This window comes from Arachis hypogaea, chromosome 18 (assembly GCF_003086295.3).
Source record: "Arachis hypogaea cultivar Tifrunner chromosome 18, arahy.Tifrunner.gnm2.J5K5, whole genome shotgun sequence".
NCBI classification, from domain to species: Eukaryota; Viridiplantae; Streptophyta; class Magnoliopsida; order Fabales; family Fabaceae; genus Arachis; species Arachis hypogaea.
In genome coordinates, this window is record NC_092053.1 from 34,734,776 (window position 1) to 34,758,402 (window position 23,627).

Genomic DNA, 23,627 nt, shown 5'->3' on the forward strand with positions numbered 1-23,627 from the left:
TGATAATTATATTTGATGATAATTAATTATGATGATTAAAACGGTGACAATATATATATATATATTATATAAAAATAATGCATAATATAGAAGGAGGATATAATATAACTATAAATTATTAATTTAAAAAATAATCAAATTAAAAATAATTTAAAAAATTAAATATAAAATTAAAAATAAAATATTTTTATCAATTAAAATTATGCACAAAAAAAATTTTAAATATAAATTTTTATCTCTATTTCAAATTAAATATTATTAAAAAAAGTTTAATAACATTTATAAATAATTAATATATAAATAAAATTTATAAATTTTTATTTTGATTTTATTATAACTTATAAGTTTTATATAACTTAATGAATTTTATAAATTTTATATATTTTAAAAATTAAATAACTTATAAAACTTTTATATTTATTTTTAAATTATTTTATTAAATTTATAATTTTAAAAATAAAAATATAAAAATTAATCTTTTTAAAAATAATAAAAAAACGATTGAACATGCCAGTTGAGCCGCCACAATTATATACAGCCATATGTCTGTCTGTCTGCCTTCCGTAACCCAGGATACACAATTAATTAAATAATGTCGGCTTCTTCAATAACTAACATCAGCATGTCTTGGTATTCCAATGTGCTACCTTCTGCAATTGTTGAACCCTGACCCTCTTTGCATTCTTCTTAATTTAATTATTTTATTAATTTAATCTCCATTTTCAAGTATCATCAACAAAATTTCCCCACACCATGAAACTCGTGACTCTCTTCTTCTTCTTCTTTCTCTCCTTTCTCATTACATCCTCATTTGTTTCTGCAGCCACTCTACAACAACAGGAAGGTAACATTTACATATTTGTTCTTTCATAATAAGTTAATCATGATGAGTGTGATTTGTGATGAAAAATTGAAATTGTGAATCAGTACAAGTTCTGAAGGAGATAGGAAACACACTTGGGAAGAAAGATTGGGACTTCAGCGTAGATCCATGTAGTGGAGAACGAAACTGGTCTTCCCCTGCTTCCAAATCTTACTCGACACTAAATGCTGTCACTTGTGATTGTTCTTTCTCTAATAACAATCTCTGCCATGTTGTTAGCATGTGAGTGTCATACTTTTACTAATTTCATATTCTATGATTACTTAGATGATATATTTTGAGTTTAATTTTCACGCTTTAAGCATGGGGTGAACTATGAACTAAATATAAGTGATTTCTATAACTAGCTCAAAAGCTTTCATATTTTGTGTGTTGAAATTAAATTTTTGAAAATTTTCAAAATTAAATTACAATACTTTTATAAAAGTTAAATTTTTCTAAGAGATTAAAATAAACAAGAGTTTAATTTTGATGCTTTAAAATTTTATATAATCACCCAATTTATCTATATTTCTAGATGACCATTCACATTGTCAATTACTACTTTTTGTTAACTTGCCGTAATTTGATTCACTTTTAAAACTGTTTTACACAAATTAAATTTAATAAATAACATTAAATTCTACGACTGAGTAAAGTCCTAAATCTTAAACATTCTTATGCAGCCCTAAAGAAAAATGCTAATACTCATAGGAAGTAACCACCAACATGATGATAACTATCCAAAAATTGTGTATAATAAATTGTCAATTTTCTTGAATTTTGGTAGTGTGAGTGATTAATTATTTTAGGCTCTCAGCGTATAAGAAGTATTACGAAAATATTAATAAGAATGAGAAAAAAAAGGAGTCAATTTTTTGTTTTATATGTTTTGGTTTTAAGGAATACGTTAGCAAATATGGTCTGAGTGTGACAATTATTGTGTTGATGAATGAGATTTATCCTACACAGAGTTCTTAAATCACAAAATCTATCTGGCACTATTCCTCCGGGGTTTGCAAAGTTGCCTTACCTGCAAGAAATGTAAGTAACCACACTCACATTTTCTTTTTCTTTTTCTTTCACCACTATCTTCGCTCTCACTTACTTGGTTTTCTCTCTGTTACAGTGATCTCACTCTCAACTACCTTAACGGCACAATCCCAAAACAATGGAGTTCCTTGAATCTTGTCAACCTGTAAACTCTCCCTTTCTCTCTTCTTTTAAGGAAAACATATGATTATAGGGAATGTAATGAATCACTAGTAATGCTGGATTCAATTATCTGGTCAATATGTGTAGTTTAATCATATCACTGGTAATATTGCATTCCAAAGTGATTGATGTACCTTTGAAGTGGAATTCTAATAATACCAAAAGCTTATGATTCCCAAAAATCTGTCATGTTTTCTACCCTTTCAGTTCTTTTTTGTTTTCTCTCTCTCACTCTTGTACATTCGTTAATCAATATATTTATATACAAGTATTAAGATATAGAGTAATAGCCCGAATAAGTCCCGAAGAATTTTTAGTTGGGCACTTTAATCCTCAACAAATTTTAATCATCAAATTAGTTCCTAACCTTTTATTTTGGGACTGATTTTTCTAATGAATAAAAGTTTGGAGACTAATTTGATGATTAAAATTTGTTTAAAACTAAAGTGTACGACTAAAAATTTCTTAGGAATTGATTTGGGATATTATTCTAAAATGTATTAATATGTGGGCATACCAAATTTTGACAAACAATGAAGGAGTATCTTCCTTGAGATTTAATCTTTCAAGTGCAATCTTCAATCCTACTTTGAAAAATGGATTTTGTATACCATATACAGAAATTAAGGCATGATAGTTTAAGTTTGAATAAGTATAGATTTCTGTAACGCAAATGTTAAACATAATGTCAATGCATTGCTGAATTCTGGACTTATAAAAACTGCAATCATCACATATTTCTTAAATTGTGGCAGTTCCCTTTATGGAAATCGAATATCGGGCTCAATTCCAAAGGAGTTAGGAAACATAACTACCCTGAAAAGTTTGTAAGTTATTTATTGTTCATACTAGAGTTTCTCCAATAGAAGTTTCATGAAAATTGCTGAATTAATTTGAAAATTGTATAGGTCCTTGGAGTTCAATCAACTCTCTGGTGAGCTTCCTCCTGAGCTTGGGAATCTTTTGCAGCTTGAAAGATTGTAAGCCCTTTGTAAACACTAGTCGTCTTATAATTGCTGAGGTTTAGTAATTTTTGTTGTTGAGAAATGATAGCCTGAATAAAATAGGCAGGTTTTCAGTTTTCAGATCATGAAACAATGGTTATTGAATGGATTAATGTGATGAAACTACATAACCGCATTGGATGCTGTAACAAACCAGGAGAGATCAAATCAGAATTTAACTCCTTTTAAATTTACTTATAGAAGGAGGGGAAAACACGTGACTGATTGAAATTTCAAAATATTGTTACTCCACATGTTTAGGGAAGTAGTTAGGATATGGATATTATAAATAAGGAAGCTGAAAAGCTTTTAGGTAGGGAATAAGTGGAGTGGTTATTTAGTGGAGAGTTTGGCCTCTCGAATGCCAAGTGAATCTTCTGTCATTACTTGTTCTTTCTTCCTTCTTTTCTAAATAATATTTCCTTGAGAGTATCATCTTGATACCTCAACCTTTCTCTATCCTATCTACTATCTCTCACCTCCTATTACTCTAATTGCTAATTATCTGCTACTGTACCTCTTGATATTCTGGAGTTAGTAAGGAAACCCTTAACAGATGCTTTGGTGGAAGTTCACCTCATCCCTTAACCATCTGGGGTTACAATTCCTACTCATGAAAATGGGATACATTTCATAGCCATCATTTCTTTTTGGAGATTTCTCATGGCAAGGGCATTAGTCATTATGGTCAGCAGTAGATATGCTAGCTTTGACCAAACAATAAAAAACTTATCCATCAATGCATGATTCAAAAATCGTAATTATGTGTATTTCAAAATTTACATGGCATGCTTTTCATTTTGGTACTTTACCAAAGTTTGGATAATCATTGATGCAAAATTGATTGCCAAGTTCATTAATTGTTATAGGCATAGTAGTTAGAATCTCGATTTAATTCTTAAAATCTTTTCTATATTACAATTTTAAATGAGTCAATTATTTTACAAAATTTTTAATAGGTCCGACGATTTTACGATTTAAATCTTATTTTATAAAATCCATAAGTGTTGACATTTATCCATTCTAGACTTTGCTCAATATATGGCACCCTGTTATAAGAGCGCCTTGTATTCTAATTTGTTTTTGTTTTATTTTATTTTTATAGGCATGTTACCTCCAACTTTTTTACTGGGAATTTACCCGCAACATTTGCTAGGCTCAGTAAATTGAATCACGTGTAAGTGTCTATATCTCTCTATTCATTCCTTTTACATCCCCTTATAGGCTTATACTGTAGTTTAATTTCATTAGTAATGTATCTTTGTTGATCACTCTCTTATTCTTCAGTCGACTCGGCGATAATCAATTTTCCGGAGCAATACCCAATTTTATTCAGAGCTGGACAAGTCTTCAGAGGCTGTGTGAATCTTTGATTTCTCCTGTGAAATTTGAACCTTACGTTGTTACTTTTTTTTCTAATTACACATTATCAATTGGTTTACCAAAGGAATGGTTCTTATAATTATGTTAGGGTGATCCATGGGAGTGGTATGAGTGGACCAATTCCTTCCGGAATTTCACTTCTGAAAAACCTTACTGACTTGTAAGCTTGGTGTTTTGAATTGTAGCCACCAATGCTTGAAAATTCAGAACTGCTTAGGTGTTGTGTTTTCAACATGCTTAAAACATGCTTTGCAGGAGAATCAGCGACTTGAAAGGACCAGATTCTTATTTTCCACCACTCAGTAACTTGACAAATTTGGGAACACTGTGAGTTTAATGCTTGCATCTTTTTTCTTTTTATTTTGTGAGTTAATAATGCCTCACTAAGAAATGCTCTTAGCAATGGGAAAAAGTTGATAGCAATGCCTTTTTGATCCTCAATTGTTGAATTGTTTCCAGAGTACTGAGAAGTTGCAATCTTATAGGATCGGTTCCTGACTATCTTGGAAATGTAACTACTTTAAGATCATTGTAAGTGATGCTTTATTCTTTTCAATTACTTTTTGTTGGCAATATGCTTCTAACTCAGAAGTTTGATGCACTGAATGTACTTTTTTCAGAAATTAGAGACATTTATTTTTTTTGCATATTGTGCTTGTTTATTGGATAGAGTGCATCGATACGTTTCCTCTCATCAGTCTTTTGATTACATTGTAGGAATTAAACATTTTCATGTTGACTTTTTTATTTCTTTACTCTCTTAAATAATACTTGTTCTGGACATCATTTCATTTTCAGAGACCTCAGTTTTAACAAATTAAGTGGAAGTATCCCAAACTCCCTTGGTGTCCTAACAGACATGAATATGCTGTAAGAAATCTGTATTAGTTTGTTATCTTTTCTTACACTGAAAATGAGGACACCAGAAATTTTCTAGTTTTCTTGTGTTATTCAATTTCCTCTAGCAGCTAAGATTCATTAGAGTTTTATAGTTCACCTACAATTATTACTGTAAAAACCATCAACAATTGTAATAATCAAATGAATATATAAAATTGATATTTACAGTGGTTGCCAAAAATTTGCATCAGTCAATAAATACCATTTTATTTTCATTACTTGTATAATCCAAGTATCAAAATTCTAGCTTTAACACTGAACTGGCACTCAAACAAAACCTAAAGCTGATTGGATTCATAGAGATTCCTGCTCAACCTAGTTGAAGTAGATCAAAACAATGTTAACTTGTTTGCAACAAGATAGCAAGCATTTTATACATATATGCATTGACTTGTGTAAAAGCACAATGCACATACTCCAAAATAAGTATCGATAGTGCGAACCTAGATAAATTAATTAAAGGATCCTAGGGGAAGATCCAAATTATTGAGGAAATAGGATTTTATTTACTAGTTTCAACCTTGTGGTTATTCATCAATTTGTACAAATTGACTTCTTGATAATGTTTTTACCTAGGTACTTAACTGGAAACTTTTTCACTGGACCACTGCCGAATTGGATTGCTAACCCGGACTACACGTGAGCAATTCTGCATTACTTTTATGATTTCTTGCATTAAAGTAAATGTTTCGCTTAGTACATTATTCTTAGGATTCTTCTGTGCTACCAAGTGCTCCGTGCAGTGGTTTTAGTCCATCTTTGATTCTAATTAGTTCATATATATGCAGGGATCTTTCATATAACAACTTCAGCATCGAAAAGCCAGATCAGTTGACATGTCAACAAGGAACTGTGTAAGAACCATTTCATCTTAATACCTTTCATGTGTTTGTCAATTCTAGGAATTTATCCGAGACTTGACCATTTCTTAATGTGCCTCAGAAACCTATTTGCATCAGCTTTGAAGGGAAATAACTCGTAAGTTTATACTACTCATGCTAAATTATTTTTTTGATACTCATATGCATATAGCTTGAACTGATGCTATTATGCTCACTTTTTATGCCAATCTATATTTTCATAGGGGAACTTATCCATGTTTGGGGATCACCAGCTGTCCTAAACGTAAGTTGATTTGTTATCGACCCTCACCTCATTGTTTACAATATAGAGTTGTAGAAGTCTTCTCACATGTAATAATATGATTGATAGTTGGGATGTATTTATAGTTACTCAAATGATTAGAAAGTGCTAAGTGAAAAAGTAATTGTTTCTTAACATGTTAAATTGTAAATGGATATTTTTTACTGCCACAATATTCTCTAGAACCTGTTTATTGTGCTTGCTTCCTTTTATTGACTTTTTGCATATTTCATTTCCAGCTTCATACTCTCTCCATATAAATTGTGGTGGGAAGATCATAACTTATAATGGAAACATTACATATGATGAAGATTCACAAGAAGCTGGACAAGCAAAATCTCTTCGTAGTGGATCAAACTGGGCAGTTAGCAACACTGGTCACTTCTTTGATAGTGGGGTTGTGGACTATTATACATGGTCTAACACGTCTAAGCTTGCTATGAACAATGCCGAGCTGTACATGAATGCACGTGTTTCGGCACTTTCTCTGACATATTATGGGTATTGCATGGGAAATGGAAGCTACACAGTAAATCTCCATTTTGCTGAGATAATGTTTACCGATGATCAAACATATAGTAGCCTCGGAAGGCGTGTATTTGACATATATATTCAGGTTCGTGGTGTCATCATTTCAACTTTTTCAATGACATGTATGAGCAATACCTTCTGGTATACACTTTTTTAACTAAATCTAATCTTTAATAGAATGGTACAAAGTAGTCAGTTGTCTCAGTTCTTTGATTTGATTTGTTAGATTCACTCACCATCATTCGAAATCAATTTCTAGACTAAAAAATATAGAGTTGTACACAACATGAACTATGTGTATTTGGATTGAAGTATTGCAGAGGAAGTTGGTGCTAAAGGATTTTGATATTGCAAAAGAAGCAGGAGGAGTCGGTAAGGCAATCATAAAAAATTTTACAGCTAATGTGACTAGTGGCACCTTGGAGATCCGCTTACAATGGGCCGGGAAAGGGACAACTGCTATTCCATTTGGATCAGTATATGGTCCTCTTATATCAGCCATATCTGTCAATCCAGGTTACTTCTACTTTTCTTTAGTTTCTTTCCTCTTTTATTTTTGTCTGCCTTGACTTTCATCATTCAATCTTATGTATTTTATCATAATCTCACAGACTTTACACCACCATTGGAAAAAGAAAGTAACAATAAAGGAAGTGGTATACCTGTGGGGGCTATCCTTGGAATTGTATTCGCTGGAGCACTTGTCATTATTATGGTATTTGGTATAGCTTGGTGGAGAGGATGTTTAGGACAAAACAGTTCATTACATAGAGGTAAGAACTAAGATGCTACTACAGCTTGATATGAATTTGCTTGCATAAATGCTGATTAATTATCTTGTCAACTCTTAAATACAAACATGGATTATCTTTTTCATTTATGCCAATGTTCTTATAATATGTAATATGTAAATTTCCGAAAACAGATATCTTAATTCATTTTTCATTCTCCTCTTGTTTGGCTTCAACTAACAGACCTACAGGGTTTGGATTTAAAAACCGGCATATTTACCTTAAGGCAAATCAAAGCAGCAACAAACAACTTTGATATTGCTTGTAAGATTGGAGAAGGAGGGTTTGGTCCAGTATATAAGGTATTGTGGACAATCGGTTAAATTATTTTATTAGAATTTGAAACAGTATCATTTTTCTTTTCTAGTTTCTAGTGCACTAAAAAAAATAGTTACAACCATCTGAAAATGCAGGGTATTCTTCCAGATGGCACAGCAATAGCAGTTAAACAGCTTTCTTCTAGATCGAAGCAGGGGAATCGCGAGTTCACAAATGAGATTGGCATGATTTCTGCTTTGCAACACCCATGTCTAGTTAAGCTCTATGGCTGTTGTATGGAAGGAGATCAAATGTTGTTGATATATGAATATATGGAAAACAATAGCCTTGCCAGTGCTTTGTGGGGTAATGTTTCTTTTCTCTGTATATTTGAGTTTGGTATCTCTTTCATTAATAATCTAAAATGTTGTATACAAAATATATATGCATGATCATTTGGCTATGTTATCTAATTTTTCTGTTACTATTGCAATGAAGGCAAAGAGAAAACTCAACTGAAATTGGACTGGTCAACAAGGCGCAAGATTTGTATAGGCGTTGCTAAAGGCTTGGCTTACCTCCATGGAGAGTCAAGATTAAAAATAGTTCATAGGGACATCAAGGCTACTAATGTGTTGCTGGATAAAGATCTAAACCCAAAGATATCGGATTTCGGTTTAGCCAAGCTTGATGAAGAGGGTCAAACACACATAAGCACTAGAGTGGCTGGCACTTAGTGAGTTCTTTCTTTTCTTAAAGCATTTTAAGAAACTTCTTTGAGATCTTTGTGACTTATGAATTTTGAAAAATGTATCTACATTGTTACTGAATGTATGAATGTTCTATGTTGTAGTGGATATATGGCACCCGAATATGCAATGCGTGGTTATTTGACAGACAAAGCAGATGTGTATAGTTTCGGAATTGTTGCCTTGGAAATAGTTAGTGGCAAAAGCAACAACATGGGCTGGCAAAGGGAAGAATGCTTCTCTCTTTTTGACTGGGTAACTTATCCTCTTGTATCTGCTGCATTTATTTCAATCTGATTGATTGTCCTTTTCGAATATATATGAAGATTATGATTGTTATATTGAAGTTTCTTTAAAACTTTCATTCAATTTTTCAGGTATTGCGACTTTTGTGAGAAATTCGTTCGTGCTCCTAGAACTCATTAATTCTTACTCTAGAATTCAAACGTCACAACCGCTTATTGTTTAATTTTGATCAACCTTTTTACTGTTATGAATTAAAATGAGTGGTTGTAAATGTTTCTAGAACACGCATTAGAAGCATGCAAGAATTTCTTGACTTTACTATAATCTTCAGTGTCTAATTGCTTCTTGCTCAACTATACCGATTCCCTACTTTATTTTCATAACAATTTTATAGAGATAGCTTAGTCCCTTAGATTCAATCAATTTTGGTTTTAATTTATTTTGTTTGCATATTGATGACAGGAATTAACTACAATCTATAATTTGTTTTCGCAGGCTCTTCTCTTGAAAGAGAAAGGTGATCTAATGGACCTAGTTGATGAGAGGTTGGGTTCACACTACAAAAAAGATGAAGCAATGCTCATCATCAACGTGGCTCTTCTCTGCACAAATACCTCTCCATTGAACCGGCCAACCATGTCGTCAGTGGTAAGCATGCTCAAAGGCAAAACCGCTGTACAAGAAGTGGTGCCGGACACGACGCAGGTATTTGGCGAGAAAAAGTTAGAGATGATCCGAGAGTATTACCAACAGAAGGGGAAAGATAAGATTCCAGACACTGAAGATGTGAGCACATCAACTAATGAAACTGCTGTATTTGTAGCTAATTCAGAAGACAATTCAATCAACATGGATTCTTCTTATTGGGAAAAAAGTGGTAGATGATCAACAGATATCTCCATGTATATTATTTCATATTGTAATCCAACCAATGTGGAAATATCTTGCATTTTCTCTATGTGATGTTGTATTTTATAGTTTATAACACTGAGTAGGACAACAACTTTGCACAAGGTTTTGTAGACTCCAAGGATCAAGAGAGGTAAATACAAACTGGAGATGTATTTAAAGCCCGGTTTGTAGATTGTCATTTTGATGAATCAAAATTTTCAACATTAGGGGAAGAGAATAAGCTTCCTGAAAAGGAACTTAACTGGAATGCATCATCGTTGATGCATTTAGATCCTCGATCAAGGCAATGTGAACTAGAAGTTCAAAAGATTATACATTTGCAAAGAATAGTAAATGAATTGCCTGATGCATTTTCCGATACAAAGAGGATAACTAAATCTTATATACCAGCAGAAAATGCTCCAATTCGAATTGATATCCCAGTAGGACAAGTAGCCACTGAAGCAAATTCACGCCAGAAGCGTGACAGGTCTGTCGGTTCCAAAGACAAAAATCTTCGAAAGAGAAAAGAGGTAAATATTATTCCTGTTGAAAAAGACATAGTAGAGACACCTGCAGTTATCCAAAATTCTGATATAACGCCAGAAGATGTTCAGGTACCTGAAAATTGTGAAAATGACGAGATCTCGATAAATTATGTCTTTACAGGAGAGAAATGGGATCGAAATAAGACAATTGTCGATGAAATATTTGCATATAATGTGGCATTAAATATCATGCATAAAAGTAAGGATCTTGAGTCAAGATCAGTCGAAAAATGTCGACAAAGGAATGATTGACCAAAATGGAAAGAAGCCATGAAGGCTGAGTTAGACTCACTTGCAAAACGTGAAGTCTTTGGACTTGTAGTCCGTACACCAAAAGATGTAAAACCTATTGGATACCGGTGGGTATTTGTGAGAAAACGAAATGAGAAAAATGAAGTTGTGCACTACAAAGCCCGACTTGTGGCACAGGGTTTTTCACAAAAGCCCGGTATAGATTATGAAGAAACGTATTCCCCTGTAGTGGATGCGATAACATTGCGTTATTTGGTCAGTTTATCTACATATCATAAACTACATATGCATTTAATGGATGTAGTAACAACTTATTTGTACAGCTCATTAGATCATGATATCTATATGAAAGTTCCTGAAGGATTAAAGATATCTAAATCATCCAATGAATATTCGCAAAGGTTATACTCAGTCAAATTGCAAAGATCTTTATATGGTCTGAAGCAATCTGGACGAATGTGGTATAATCGTCTTACTGAGTATCTGGCCAAAAATGGATTCAAGAATGATGATATCTGTCCATGCGTTTTCATAAAGAAATCTGCATCTGGGTTCATTATAATTGCTATATACGTTGATGATTTAAATATCATTGGAACTTGGAACTCCTGAAGAGATTCCAACAATTATAAAAACTCTAAAAGAAGAGTTTGAGATGAAATATTTTGGAAAGACTAAATTTTGTCTCGACCTGCAGATCGAGTATACAAAAAAATAAGATCTTTATTCATCAAGTGACATACACAGAAAAGATTTTATATGGATAAGTCACATCCCTTGAGTATACCAATGATCGTAAGATCTTTGGATGTGGAGAAGGATCAATTCCATCTTAAAGAAGAGAATGAAGATATCCTTGGTCTTGAAGTACCATATATTAGTGCCATTGGAGCGCTAATGTATCTTGCTAATAATACGCAACCTGACATATCATTCGCGGTGAATTTACTAGCAAGGTATAGTTCCTCTCCAATCAGAAGACATTAGAGTGGAATCAAGCAAATCTTTCGATATCTTCATGGAACGGTTGATATGGGATTGTTTTATCCCTATGGATCCAAGTCACAACTAGTTGGCTATGCAGATGCCAGATACTTGTCTGATCCACACAAAGGGAGATCTCAAACAGGATACCTGTTCACATATGGTGGTACAGCTATATCATGGAGGTCCACGAAACAGACGATTGTTGCAACATCCTCTAATCATGCCGAAATACTAGTGATTCATGAAGCTAGTCGCGAATGTTTTTAGCTCACGAGTTTGATCCAATATATTCTGTCATCATGTGGACTGATTGATCATAAGATAGCTCTAACTGTCCTGTTTGAAGATAATACAGCATGCATTACTCAACTTAAAGGCGGATACATCAAAGGTGATAGAACAAAGTATATTTCTCCCAAATTCTTCTTCACTCGTGATCTTTAAAATCAAGAGACAATTGATATCCAACAAATCTGCTCAAGTGACAATCTGGCAGATTTATTTACAAAGTCACTCCCAAAACCCTCCTTTGAAAAATTGGTACATCAGATTGAGATGCGTTGATTTTAAGATATTAAATGATGTCGATAAGAGAGGGAGACTGTACTCTTTTTTCCTTGGTCAGGTTTTTTCCCATTGGATTTTTCTTGACAAGGTTTTTAATGAGGCAGTCCCCATCACAAAGGATATTGTACTCTTTTTCCTTCACTAAAGTTTTTTCCATTGGGTTTTCTTTAGTAAGGTTTTAATGAGGCATAATCCTAAATGGTCATCTGATAAACCCATATTTCATGAGTTCTTTTGTGCCTAATTTGAGTGATTTATACAATCCTTCACCTACTTATTCACATTAATTGCATGGTTTTACTTTCTCTTCCTTATTATGTGATGTAAATGAAAAACATGTTTCCTAAGCTTTAAAATTAATTAATTTAATTACATTTATTTCCATTCGATGCCGTGATTAGTGTGTTGAGTAGTTTCAGATTTTCTAAGGCAGAATGGCTAAAAGGATGGAAAAGGAAACATACTAAAATGGAAGGAGAAAGCAAAACGGAGCTTTAAGGAAACTGGTATCCACGCGATTGCATGGATGACGCGATCGCGTGCCAAGCACGAATCAGCAGCGACGCGGCCGCATGATTGATGCGACCGCGCGCCTTAAGCAGAACGCATATGACGCGGTCGCATGACTGACGCGACCGCGTGGCAAGGAAAAGCTCCGAATGACGCGACCGCGTGACCCACGCGGACACATGACAGAGGCCACGTATCAGAAATTACAGAATACGCCCCCAGCAATTTCTGAAACCCTTTTTGGCCCAGATCCAAGTACAGACTGCATAGACCAGAGGTTATAAAGTGTGGGAATGCACCCATTCAAGAGAGCTCGCATATTTTATTTTCAATGATTTAGATTTAGTTGAGAGGGAGATCTTCTCTCTCTCTCTCTCTTAGGATTTAGGATTTCTTCTTGTTTTAAGAGTGACTCTCAATCCAGGTTTTATATTTCTTTGTTTTAAACTTCCCTTTCACTTTATTTATTTCAGTATCTGAATTGGCTATTTACCTTTATAATTGAATCTATGAATTCTTCCATGTTACAGACTGTTATTTGAATTAATGATAATTGAGGTATTTTCAGTTTATGATTGTTCTCTTTGATTTAAATTACCATTGCTTCCCATCTAATGACATTTTTATTATTCCAGCAATTTTACTCTTTCCCTTTTTGGTCCTGGTTAAGAATTCAGTAACTCAACAGTCATTAGACTCAACATAACTGATAATCGTTATCTTGCTAATTGAGCTGAACTTAAGTAATCCCAACCCTTTCTTAGAAAATAAACAGGATTCAAAGGTCAATTTAATTAGTCCCTTGACTTTCCTTTGCTTTAGTAAAGGTTGATCAAGTGGAATTTAGATTCAACTTTCATTATAGTTGAGAGAGATAACTAAGTTGGACCTCTAATTTCTCTTACCTTGCCAAAAGTCTGCTTTACAGTATTTATTTATTTTAATTGCCATTTACTTTACTTGTCATTTAAATTACTTGCTTCTCATCTTCTAAACCCCGATTACAACCTTTATAGCCAATAATAAGAACATACTTCCTCGCAGTTCCTTGAGAAGACGACCCGAGGTTTGAATACTCGGTTAACAATTTCTAAAGGGGTTTGTTACTTGTGACAACCAAAACGTTTGTGCGAAGGGATTTTTGTCGGTTTAGAGACTATATCTACAACGCAACTGTTTCTATGAATCTCTTTACTGGTAAAAACCCCAACGCCATCATCCAAGGGAGAGTGTTGTGATAAATATGATGATGTGGATGACCATTCAATACATGGGCGATTGATTTTCCTATGAAAGAGTGAAACTCCCAAGTTAAATTGAGCATTAATGAAGTTTGAAAATTCAAAGCTTCACTCATGTATAAATAGAGGCTTAAACCTCAGACAATAACATCAATAACAATTCTTTCTCTCTATTTATATTGTCTATATACAAAACTTTTCCTCTTTCTTTCTTTCATACGTTACTACATATATATATATATATATATATATATATATATATATATGAATCATCTCTTTTATATTGAGATAGAAATTGTGGTGAATATTACTACTAGAGTTATCTAATTATATTTTGTATTTGTTACCTCTTTCTTATTTATTTACTTAGTTATTTTACAACACTCGACTCCGATGGTGAGATATATGTATTATTATAAAAAAAATTATTATTAAAATAATATTTATAGTATAATTTAGATCGATTTATAAAATAAAAATTGATACAATTTATTATTATTTAAATCAAATTAAATAAATTTACAAGTAAAATTTAAATATAATATAAATTTAATTAAAAAATTAGTTGTAAATTGATACTGACTTAGTTTAAGTCATTAATAACTACTCTTTTTGCTCTATTTTTAAGTATTTTCTATCTGTTGTAAAATTAGATGGTCTTAAATAGTTAATCACTCTTACAAACTTATAAATCTTTTATTTTTTTACATTCTCAATATGATAAATGACCATGTAACAAATAAAATTTAAAATATAATAATTTAAATTTAAAAATTAATACTCCAGAGAATACATACAAAAATTTAAAAATTTAGAAATGTTAGATAAAAAATTAATACATAAAAAAATTAACACTCCTTTTAAAAGAATACATACAAATTTAAAATATTAACATTTAAAAGAGTACATAAAAAATTAAATTTTTTTAACTAAAATAAAAGGTTTGTATATATAAAAATTTAAAATTTTTTATCAAAATTTTTTATGCACTCTTATGAATACTAATTTTTAAATTTAAATTGAAAATGTTAGAAAAAATAATAGGTTTGTAGATTTGTGGGAGAGATTAATCACTTATTTAATTTTGTTAAAAAAAATTAATTATTTAAATATAAAAATATGTTATAACATGGAATAAAAACTATTTGTGAGTGGGAAAGTAGTCATTATTGACTTCTCTCGAGAAACTACTTGAATTTATATTTTCTAAAAGGGAAAGTATGTGGAACCAATGGAATATTTGTACGATACGTACAATGGAAGTTTATGGAGTATTAGAGATATAACTATTAGTGTTACCTTTTTTCATTAGCGTAAACTTCTGGGATGAGTGGTATCATGACCTGGTATTAGAGCTTTAGATCCGAAAAGTCAAGAGTTCGATAATTGATGAACTCCAAAATCAGCTTACGCAACGGTACCAATTTATTTTTAAATTTTATTTTGTTTAATTTAAATTGTACTTTTTTATATAAATATTTTTATCAAATTAAATTTTACTTGTAAATTTATCTAATTTTATCTAAATATTAATAAATTGTATCATTTTTTATTTTATAAATCAATCTAAATCATACAATATATATTATTTTAATCGTAATTTTTTTAATTATACATATATCTCGTTATGTATTTTTTTTTAGTTTTTATATATCTAAGTGTAAATGAAATATAAGTAATTTTAATTTGTTTACCGTGTAAACAAGATATATAAAAAAATAAAAAATAATAAATATATTATTAATTATTTATATTCATAAATAAAATATTTAAATTATTTATTTATAAAAAAATTCAACAAATTTCAATAGACTTAATTTAAAGGCCCAGACAAATAAGGAAACTAAAACATCGTCTTGGCTCTTTTATTGCCTCAATGTCTTTCAAATCAGCTAAAGGAAATGTACCATTTCTTTAGGCATCATTGACATTAACGACATCTCCACAATATTCACACTCAATACCTTCTAATCCGGTCACAAACTCATTGTGGACCCAGTTACTTCTAAATTCACAGCGATACTCGATCCTTTAATCTAAGCTCTTAGACTATTTTATATTAAATTTCAATAATATACTAGTCTGCCAATAGTATACTGGTCTGCCAATAAAGGACACTGACTCACCTGAAACGCTTCTAATCTTTTAAATTAATTCAAACTGAACTACAAACACCACCTATCTTTTAGTTATCCACTCATTATCAATAGCAATCATATTTACATATATAAACATATGAATATTCTCATATTTGTATATATTATATTTATTTTATTTATTTAATAAAAAATCCTAGCATAATAACAGTTTGTACTTGTGTATGTTCTTAACAACACCAATATAATTCATAATTATAGAAATATATATACAGGAAGAAAATGAAAAAGAGACTTAAAATGTTGATGATGTTTCACCTTTTAGCTAACATTTACAAACTCATTATCCAAAGATTTTTCTACTTTTCTCTTACCCTGGATCTTAGAAGACTTATCTAGGCTCATGCTCATTGTTTTTTTTTTGTATATATTCCGAGCTTGAATACAAGGATCCACTGCTATAAGGTTGATGGAAACTCTCTAAGCTTACCTCATTATGTTGAAAACTTGATGAAGTTGATGGTTCAGATTCAGCAGCAGGGTCCAAACCAATTGAGTGCAATATGATTTCAATCTCTTTCACTACATCACTCATTGGAGGCCTCTCAGCTCCTGATTCTTCAAGGCACATCATTGCAAGATCAACAAACTTGTCGAAACCATTCAGGGCCAAGCCATCTCTGATGGCTCGGTCGATGAGTTCATGCAGGCCATACATGTCCTTAGTCTTGTCAATTGAATTCCTGACCACTTTCACAATGTATTTCCCTCGTTCTATCGGCTTTCTTCTGGTTATCAGCTCTAGCATCAGTACTCCAAACCTATACACATCACTCTTCTCAGTCAACTGCTGACTTATGTAGTATTCCGGATCCAAGTATCCCTGTATTAAAATTAGAATGAAAATTATATTACCTTGTGATACAAGTTTGAGAAACTATAGCACTATACAATCAATCATCAAATGGTATCTGGAAACGATTGGTACCCCTAGAGTTGAGTTGTTTAATTGATTTGTGCTAGTAGGTCGAGTTAATACAAAGGATCGCTTGAGTAACTTCGGCATAATTGCTCAAAATGATAATATGTGTGTGATGTGCAACAAGGAAGTTGAATCTGTCCAACACTTATTTGTTATTTGTGAGTTTGCTTGGCAGGTTTGGTATGCGTGGATTGCTCGGGGTCCATAAGAGAACATTTTGAGAGCTGGAGGACGATGCCTGTGAGAAAAGACGAGCGTAACACATGGTTAGTGGGGTTCTTCTCAGTTATATGGAATATCTGGCTTTGTAAAAATGAATTCATTTTCCAGAATAAGACAACGGTCGTGGTGGAATGCATTGCTAGATCGTTTTGTAGTTCGAAAGAATGGTGTGAAAATAATTCATGTTGTTGATGGCTATATCGGAGATGACATAGGAGTTGCTTCGTTTTTTTATTGTTGTATGCTCCACCGAGTGTGTTGAACTTGTTTGTCTTTCAAAAAAAAAAATCAATCATCAAATACTAACCATTGTTCCTTTAACTTGAGTGGTGACATGATCTTTCCCATAATCTAATATTGGTTTGGATAGGCCAAACTCAGCAACTTTTGCATCAAGCTTCTCATCCAGCAAAATGTTGTTTGATTTGATGTCCGTGTGTATGATTGGAGGATCGGCGTGTTCGTGAAGATAAGCGAAACCCCTTGCAGCTCCAAGGGCTACTTTTATCCTTCTATGCCACCCAAATCTGATACCTGATTTCCCTGCATAGATCACATCATATGCATGCTATAAAATTACAAAACTAATTTCTGAAGTAAGTTCAAGCTTGATGTGTAAAAGAACCTGTGATAGTATCCTTCAAGGTTCCATTTGGAACAAACTCATAAACCAGCATCTGTTCCCCTTCTTCAAAGCAGAATCCAACTACTCATATATAACAATTTAAATTCACAATTGAATAAAATTTGAAATATTCATGATAACTTTTTAATATTGCTTTATAATAAAAATCTGGTATTAACTTCCTTAGCCAAGTTAACTAAGTTATCAGTAATAGAATTATCTTCCTTAGATATTTTAAGTTTTTAACTTTTTCATTGTAATTAAATATTTTTTCCTATGGAAAAAAAAGAGAAAAAAAATTGAATAAAGAAAATCTCAATCAGCTAAACACGAGAATTTCATGCTTGGATGCAAATTTTAATAAAGGTTTACTTTGTTTACAAGCCACTGAATAATAATTGAATGTTTATACTATAGCAATTTGCTAATTTCCTCATTGAATTAGTATAAAATTACTCTTTTCAAAAAAAAAAAAAAAAGTACTAGTTGTTGGACCTAAAGATCTGTGTTTCAAACTGTGTACAATAGTATTAACTATAATTAAAAAATAGGTTTAACTACACAAGAAGATTACTAATTAATTTTTTTTATAGATAATATATAATTTAAATTTTCAATATAATAGTTGTATATTTACTATAGTTATAGTAATTTGACTATTGCCAAAAATCATAAACTTTTTGTGTTTACCAAAAAGAAGGTACTGTGTATATTAAGAGTCTTTGGCCTACAGAAAAGATATGAACATAAATTTTCACTAATTCACAAGATAATTGTCGCACAAATCTTTGTTCACTAATTTATCTTAAGCATTATATTCTCATGCATACCTCAAATCACTGGTTTTACCAACAATGCTGAAATGTACCATTCATTCTTCTGAATCCCATCAAGATCAAGCTTTCTACCAGCGTGCCATCTAAGTCTGTTGAACCCAAATCAAACATTGGCAAATAAGTTCCATTAACCTGTGATCCAAAGCAGAAGAAATGTTCAAGCCAGAAAATCCCCCCTGGCCTCAACACCCTATACACATCATATAGCAAAAACTCAAGCATAGTCTCTGGCAACCAATTCCCTATGAATTCCATGGAATGAACAATATCAAGTGTGTTCTCAAAGAATGGAAGCCTCTGAGATATGCTGAGATGAATTGGAATCAATCCCCTTGATGTGATGCAATGAAGTGGCTGAATGGACTGTCCAAATCCAGTGTGCTTGTGATGATTGTCACATTCCTTTCTTTCATCCTTGCAGCAAATGTCCCTGTTCCACCATCAATGTCAAGTCCAATATGGATCGTGCTGTCGGATCTTTTCGTCCCAAGAACTTGGTCTATCATCAAGTCCACCATCATCAAAGATCCACCTACCTTTTTCCCTTCCTTGCAGATCAAAGCAATCTTTACAGTACCCTTTATTGTTCTTCCTCTCAATGAGGCACTTGTGGCTCTTACAAGTATAAGGATCCCAAACAATGTTGCTATCTGGTGGAATTTCCCAAAGGCTATCTTGCAAATCTTGATTTGGCTCAACAAAATCTTTTGGAGACTTGGGATGGCACCTTCTTTTAGGGAGTGGCTCACACCCTTTTGACACAAGCATTTGTGCAAACACCTCATCTGCAAGGCATTCACCTCCTATGTCATATGACATGTATTGGTTCAACTCATCTTGGAACCTCAAACACACCGCACCAATTGGAGAGTGAATCTCCTCTGATCCTATCCATTGCGAGTATTCGAAAGGGAGCTTGTAAGAGGCAAGTGCAAGATTAAGCTCTTCATTCGAAGACCTTTCGCCATTATTGTTTCTAGAATATTGCTTATCTTGTTGGCGCGTTGTAAGATCAATGAACAATGCTTGGACAAGAAGGTTAGTTGAATCGAGCCTACGGTGAAGCTCAGACAAAAGTGAATGGCTAGCAGCAAGTTGAGATTTTGTGGCGTTGAGTTCTTGCAAGATTGAGTTAAAGTTATTATTATGATGAGGAGGATGATGATACAAAGAGCTAAATGGGCCAGTAACAATGTATATGTTGACAAGGTTTGTGACTATTACTAGCACAAGGGGATTCAACTTATGTTTTAGGGTGTGACTATGACTATGTCCATGTTGATGATCATAACCTTGAAGCTTTTTTGAATACTCTGCTTGCTCTTCAGCTTCAATTCCCATTTCTTTCATCCCTCAAAAGGCTTAGAAACGATGGGGAAGAATTGCAAAGACAAAAATAAAATTATCAACATGGAACTAATGATGCTTCACAAATATATATTGGTTTTTCACAGTACTCTAATTCCGATAGATCAAAGACTTATCTACGGCTGATTAAAATTTTATTTAATGATTTATTGCTGACCAATAAATTATTGTACATTAACGAAAATTGATTTAATTGTATTTTAATAGATATACTATAAAATGGTTTCTTTCCAAATGCATCAATAATATTTGGCACATGTTTATTAGTTTATTTAGCAAAATATTTGTGAAGTAACATACATATGATAATTATTATCAAACAGAATTATGCAAAATAAATTGTCCGTTTCTTGAAGTTTACTATTATGGTTTGTTATTTTACATTCTCAATGTATAAAATCAATAAAAAAATATCCTTTTCAAAAATAAATATGTTAACAAGTGTGATGGGACATGCGAGTATGGCAATTGATGAAAAAATATATGGCCTATACAGAGTTCTAAAATCACAAAATTCTTCTGGCACTCTTCCGCCGCAGCTTGCAAGGTTGCCTTACCTACAAGAAATGTTAGTTCCACACTCACATTTTCTGTTTCTCTTTCAAATTCTATCACTATCTTGGTTCTCACTTACTTAGTTTTCACTGGTTGTTATAGTGATCTCACCTTCAACTACCTTAACGGCACAATTCCAAAGCAATGGAGTTCCTTGAATCTTGTCAACATGTAATTTCTCTCTCTCTCTCTCTCTCTCTCTCTCTCTTTTTCTCCTTTAATTTGGTCTCTCATATTTTTCTTCGTTATATGAGGAAGATGAAAATGTCTTAGATGCACCAAGTTGAAGTTGGTGCATTGTGCACTAAGCTATTGAATAGTGTGAGTGATTTTGCGTTAGGGTGCAGGATGCAGATTTATACCATTGGATTACCTTGATGCATGATCTACCAAGTTCAATCCCATGCATCGTAGCATGGTCTGTGTAGAACATATGATTATAGCTATTTTTAGTGTGAAATGTTTCACTCTCTTAGCCCCTCAGATTCGATTATACTAATTTCATTCAGTGCTTGACATTTCAATCATGGTTCATGTTTCATGATAATGTCTACTATTAGTTAGCTTATGATCTAAACTTTGTCAAATATAGAAATGAGTTAGTACAATTTTGTAGGACACTAAGAGGGTGTAAATCTAATAATTTCTTCATTTCATCATTTTCATGTGCATGTTGTTTTAGTTTGAAGTTGTTAATTGTCTTTTGCTTTTCTTATGAAACATGATTCTAATATTAAATTTTAATGTTCCCTTTCGCCAGTTCTCTTTATGGAAATCGTGTAACAGGTTCAATCCCAAAGGAACTAGGAAATATAACCACTCTCAAACGTTTGTAAGTTTCTGGTTTTCCAACATAGCATTTCTGTTCCAGTGGAAATTGTTGGGAGCAAATTAAAGTTTATTGAAACATTGTAAGCCCTTTATAATTGTTACTATTATTATTTCAGAAAATCAATGTGTTACCATTTTATTATTATTTTACTGATTGGTTTCTACTTCTAAAGTTTTAAATATATGGTTTGTTCTTTGACTGATTGGTTTTTGACTTCTTACTTCTAATAATTTTACTGAAGAGTTGCCTGCATCATTTGCTAACCTCACTACACTGAAGAACATGTGAGCTTCCTTATTTTTTTCTTCTGCCTATTTTGTTTCCCTAGGCTATATGTTATTCTAGTATCTAGTATCTAGTTTTAAGTTTTGTTTCTTGCTAACCATCTTGTAATGCAGTCGACTAGGTGACAATCAATTCTCTGGATCAATACCCAATTTTATTCAGAACTGGAAAAGTGTTGAGACAGTGTGAGAAATTTTTCCCTTTTGCTTTGTGATCGTCAACTTCTTTTCTATTGTTTTATTCATTATTGTCAACTTTTCATCCTCCTCCATGCATAAGCTACACAATTTTCATCTTATAATTGCAATGCGCCTCCTATTCTAACGTCCGAATAATCTGCAACATCAACAACCTCATTTCCTTATCACCAGAGGATATAATTAAAATCACAGTGAAAACATAGTATGTTCAAATAATTACTGCAACAAACTACTTTAGTTGAGTAAGAAGTAAAAGTGTAAAACTAAAAATTTACTGTAGTTGTATAATAGAAGTTTACAAATATTGAATTAGAGAATATCTCCACAAAACTGGCACGAAAACTTCCTCAAATAATCACTACTATACAATTTGGGAAGCACAAAAGAATATAACTTTCATTTTGTAATATAATAAATCTCTTGTATGTCTTCATATTACTGGGAAAAAAATATTTTGTTTCAAACATTCCTCCACCCCAACAAACCCCTTTTTTTTCTTGTGAATAATAAAAATATTTAACTATAGAACTAATAATGGTAATTTGCTGCATACTCCATGCAAGAATCAGTTAAATCAACACAAAAACAAAAACATGTAAAATGAAATTTTCCAATTAGATATAGATACCATTAAAGAATAAAAACTAAGGCACACCATCTCAAAACAATCAATAGAACATATGAAAAGAACAATGACAACAGAAATATATAGATAAAGGAACATCACTATATCTCTCAGGAAAGCCCAACTCCAATTAGATATATTTTCATACTATTTGAATTCTATTGGTATGTTTTTATTTTGTTGAATTAATCTAGTTTTATTCAAGTAATTTAAAATTTTTAATATAGGCAGATATAAATTAAGTTAATAATTTATTTTTATTTAAAATTTTATAATTTAAAAATAATAAAAATATACTTATTTTTTAATTTAAAAACTTAGTTTATCAAAATTTAATAAAATTGTTAATTTAAATTACATCCATTTAAATTTTAAATTAAATTTTCTATAAATATAAATTATTTAAATAAAGTTAGATTAATTAAAAAATAAAAGCAAAATTGATTATTACCTGTCCTACCCAACCCAACTCACTGGCCTCATATCCTAGCACGCACTTGCTGCTAGTGTTTTTGTGTTATTATTATTATTATTATTATTATTATTATTATTATTATTATTATTATTATTATTATTTTAGTCCATATCATATTTTTTTCTACTCCATAAAGTTATTAGCATCATATCATATGGATAACACAATATTTAGACTAAATCGAAACATAATACTCTAAACTCTATAATCATAAACACTTATTGAACCTCCCAAATTATAGAATTTATAGTGATTCTGGACAAAATTCTAAGTAGTGATAACATATTTATTAAAAGGGAGGAGTTTAGAGTAGTTTTAATCATGTGAAATTAACAGTTAAGAACTGTTAAATCATGATTTAATCAAACTTATCAAATTTTTTAACGATTTTTAAGTTATAGCTTTACATAGAAACAACAATACGTGTATTTTTATCTTTTTTTAAAAC

At 31.9% G+C, this 23,627-nt stretch overlaps 2 protein-coding genes, 1 long non-coding RNA gene and 1 pseudogene across 4 annotated transcripts; 2 read left to right on the forward strand and 2 right to left on the reverse strand.

Annotated features, from left to right (window-relative positions):
• The first annotated feature begins 530 nt into the window (after positions 1 to 530).
• LOC112773325 (probable leucine-rich repeat receptor-like serine/threonine-protein kinase At3g14840) lies at positions 531 to 10,152 on the forward strand. 2 transcript variants are annotated; one of them, XM_025818402.3, is made up of 24 exons: positions 531 to 844; positions 928 to 1,105; positions 1,835 to 1,906; positions 1,992 to 2,060; positions 2,833 to 2,904; positions 2,986 to 3,057; positions 4,187 to 4,258; positions 4,369 to 4,440; positions 4,553 to 4,624; positions 4,720 to 4,791; positions 4,924 to 4,995; positions 5,263 to 5,334; positions 5,941 to 6,003; positions 6,153 to 6,218; positions 6,307 to 6,342; positions 6,449 to 6,489; positions 6,747 to 7,123; positions 7,359 to 7,554; positions 7,650 to 7,811; positions 8,013 to 8,131; positions 8,243 to 8,453; positions 8,586 to 8,823; positions 8,941 to 9,091; positions 9,578 to 10,152. In XM_025818402.3, the coding sequence occupies exons 1-24, from the start codon at positions 754 to 756 to the stop codon at positions 9,965 to 9,967; spliced, it is 3,036 nt and encodes a 1,011-aa protein (XP_025674187.1). In that variant the 5' UTR covers positions 531 to 753; the 3' UTR covers positions 9,968 to 10,152. The 2 variants fall into 2 exon arrangements, with proteins under 2 accessions (XP_025674187.1, XP_029150863.1); XM_029295030.2 differs by lacking the exon at positions 5,263 to 5,334.
• A 6,247-nt stretch (positions 10,153 to 16,399) lies between these two features.
• LOC112773042 (probable methyltransferase At1g29790) lies at positions 16,400 to 20,301 on the reverse strand (annotated as a pseudogene).
• Positions 16,470 to 18,055, reverse strand: LOC112773043 (leucine-rich repeat receptor protein kinase HPCA1). Its single transcript, XM_072224896.1, has 4 exons — positions 18,004 to 18,055; positions 17,686 to 17,921; positions 16,665 to 17,057; positions 16,470 to 16,499 (listed from the first exon to the last, which is right to left on the reverse strand). The coding sequence occupies exons 1-4, from the start codon at positions 18,053 to 18,055 to the stop codon at positions 16,470 to 16,472; spliced, it is 711 nt and encodes a 236-aa protein (XP_072080997.1).
• A 386-nt stretch (positions 20,302 to 20,687) lies between the features above and the next one.
• On the forward strand, positions 20,688 to 21,646 carry LOC140181520 (uncharacterized). Its single transcript, XR_011876209.1, has 3 exons — positions 20,688 to 20,775; positions 20,865 to 20,933; positions 21,523 to 21,646. It is a non-coding gene; the product is annotated as an uncharacterized lncRNA (long non-coding RNA).
• The last annotated feature ends 1,981 nt before the right edge of the window (positions 21,647 to 23,627 follow it).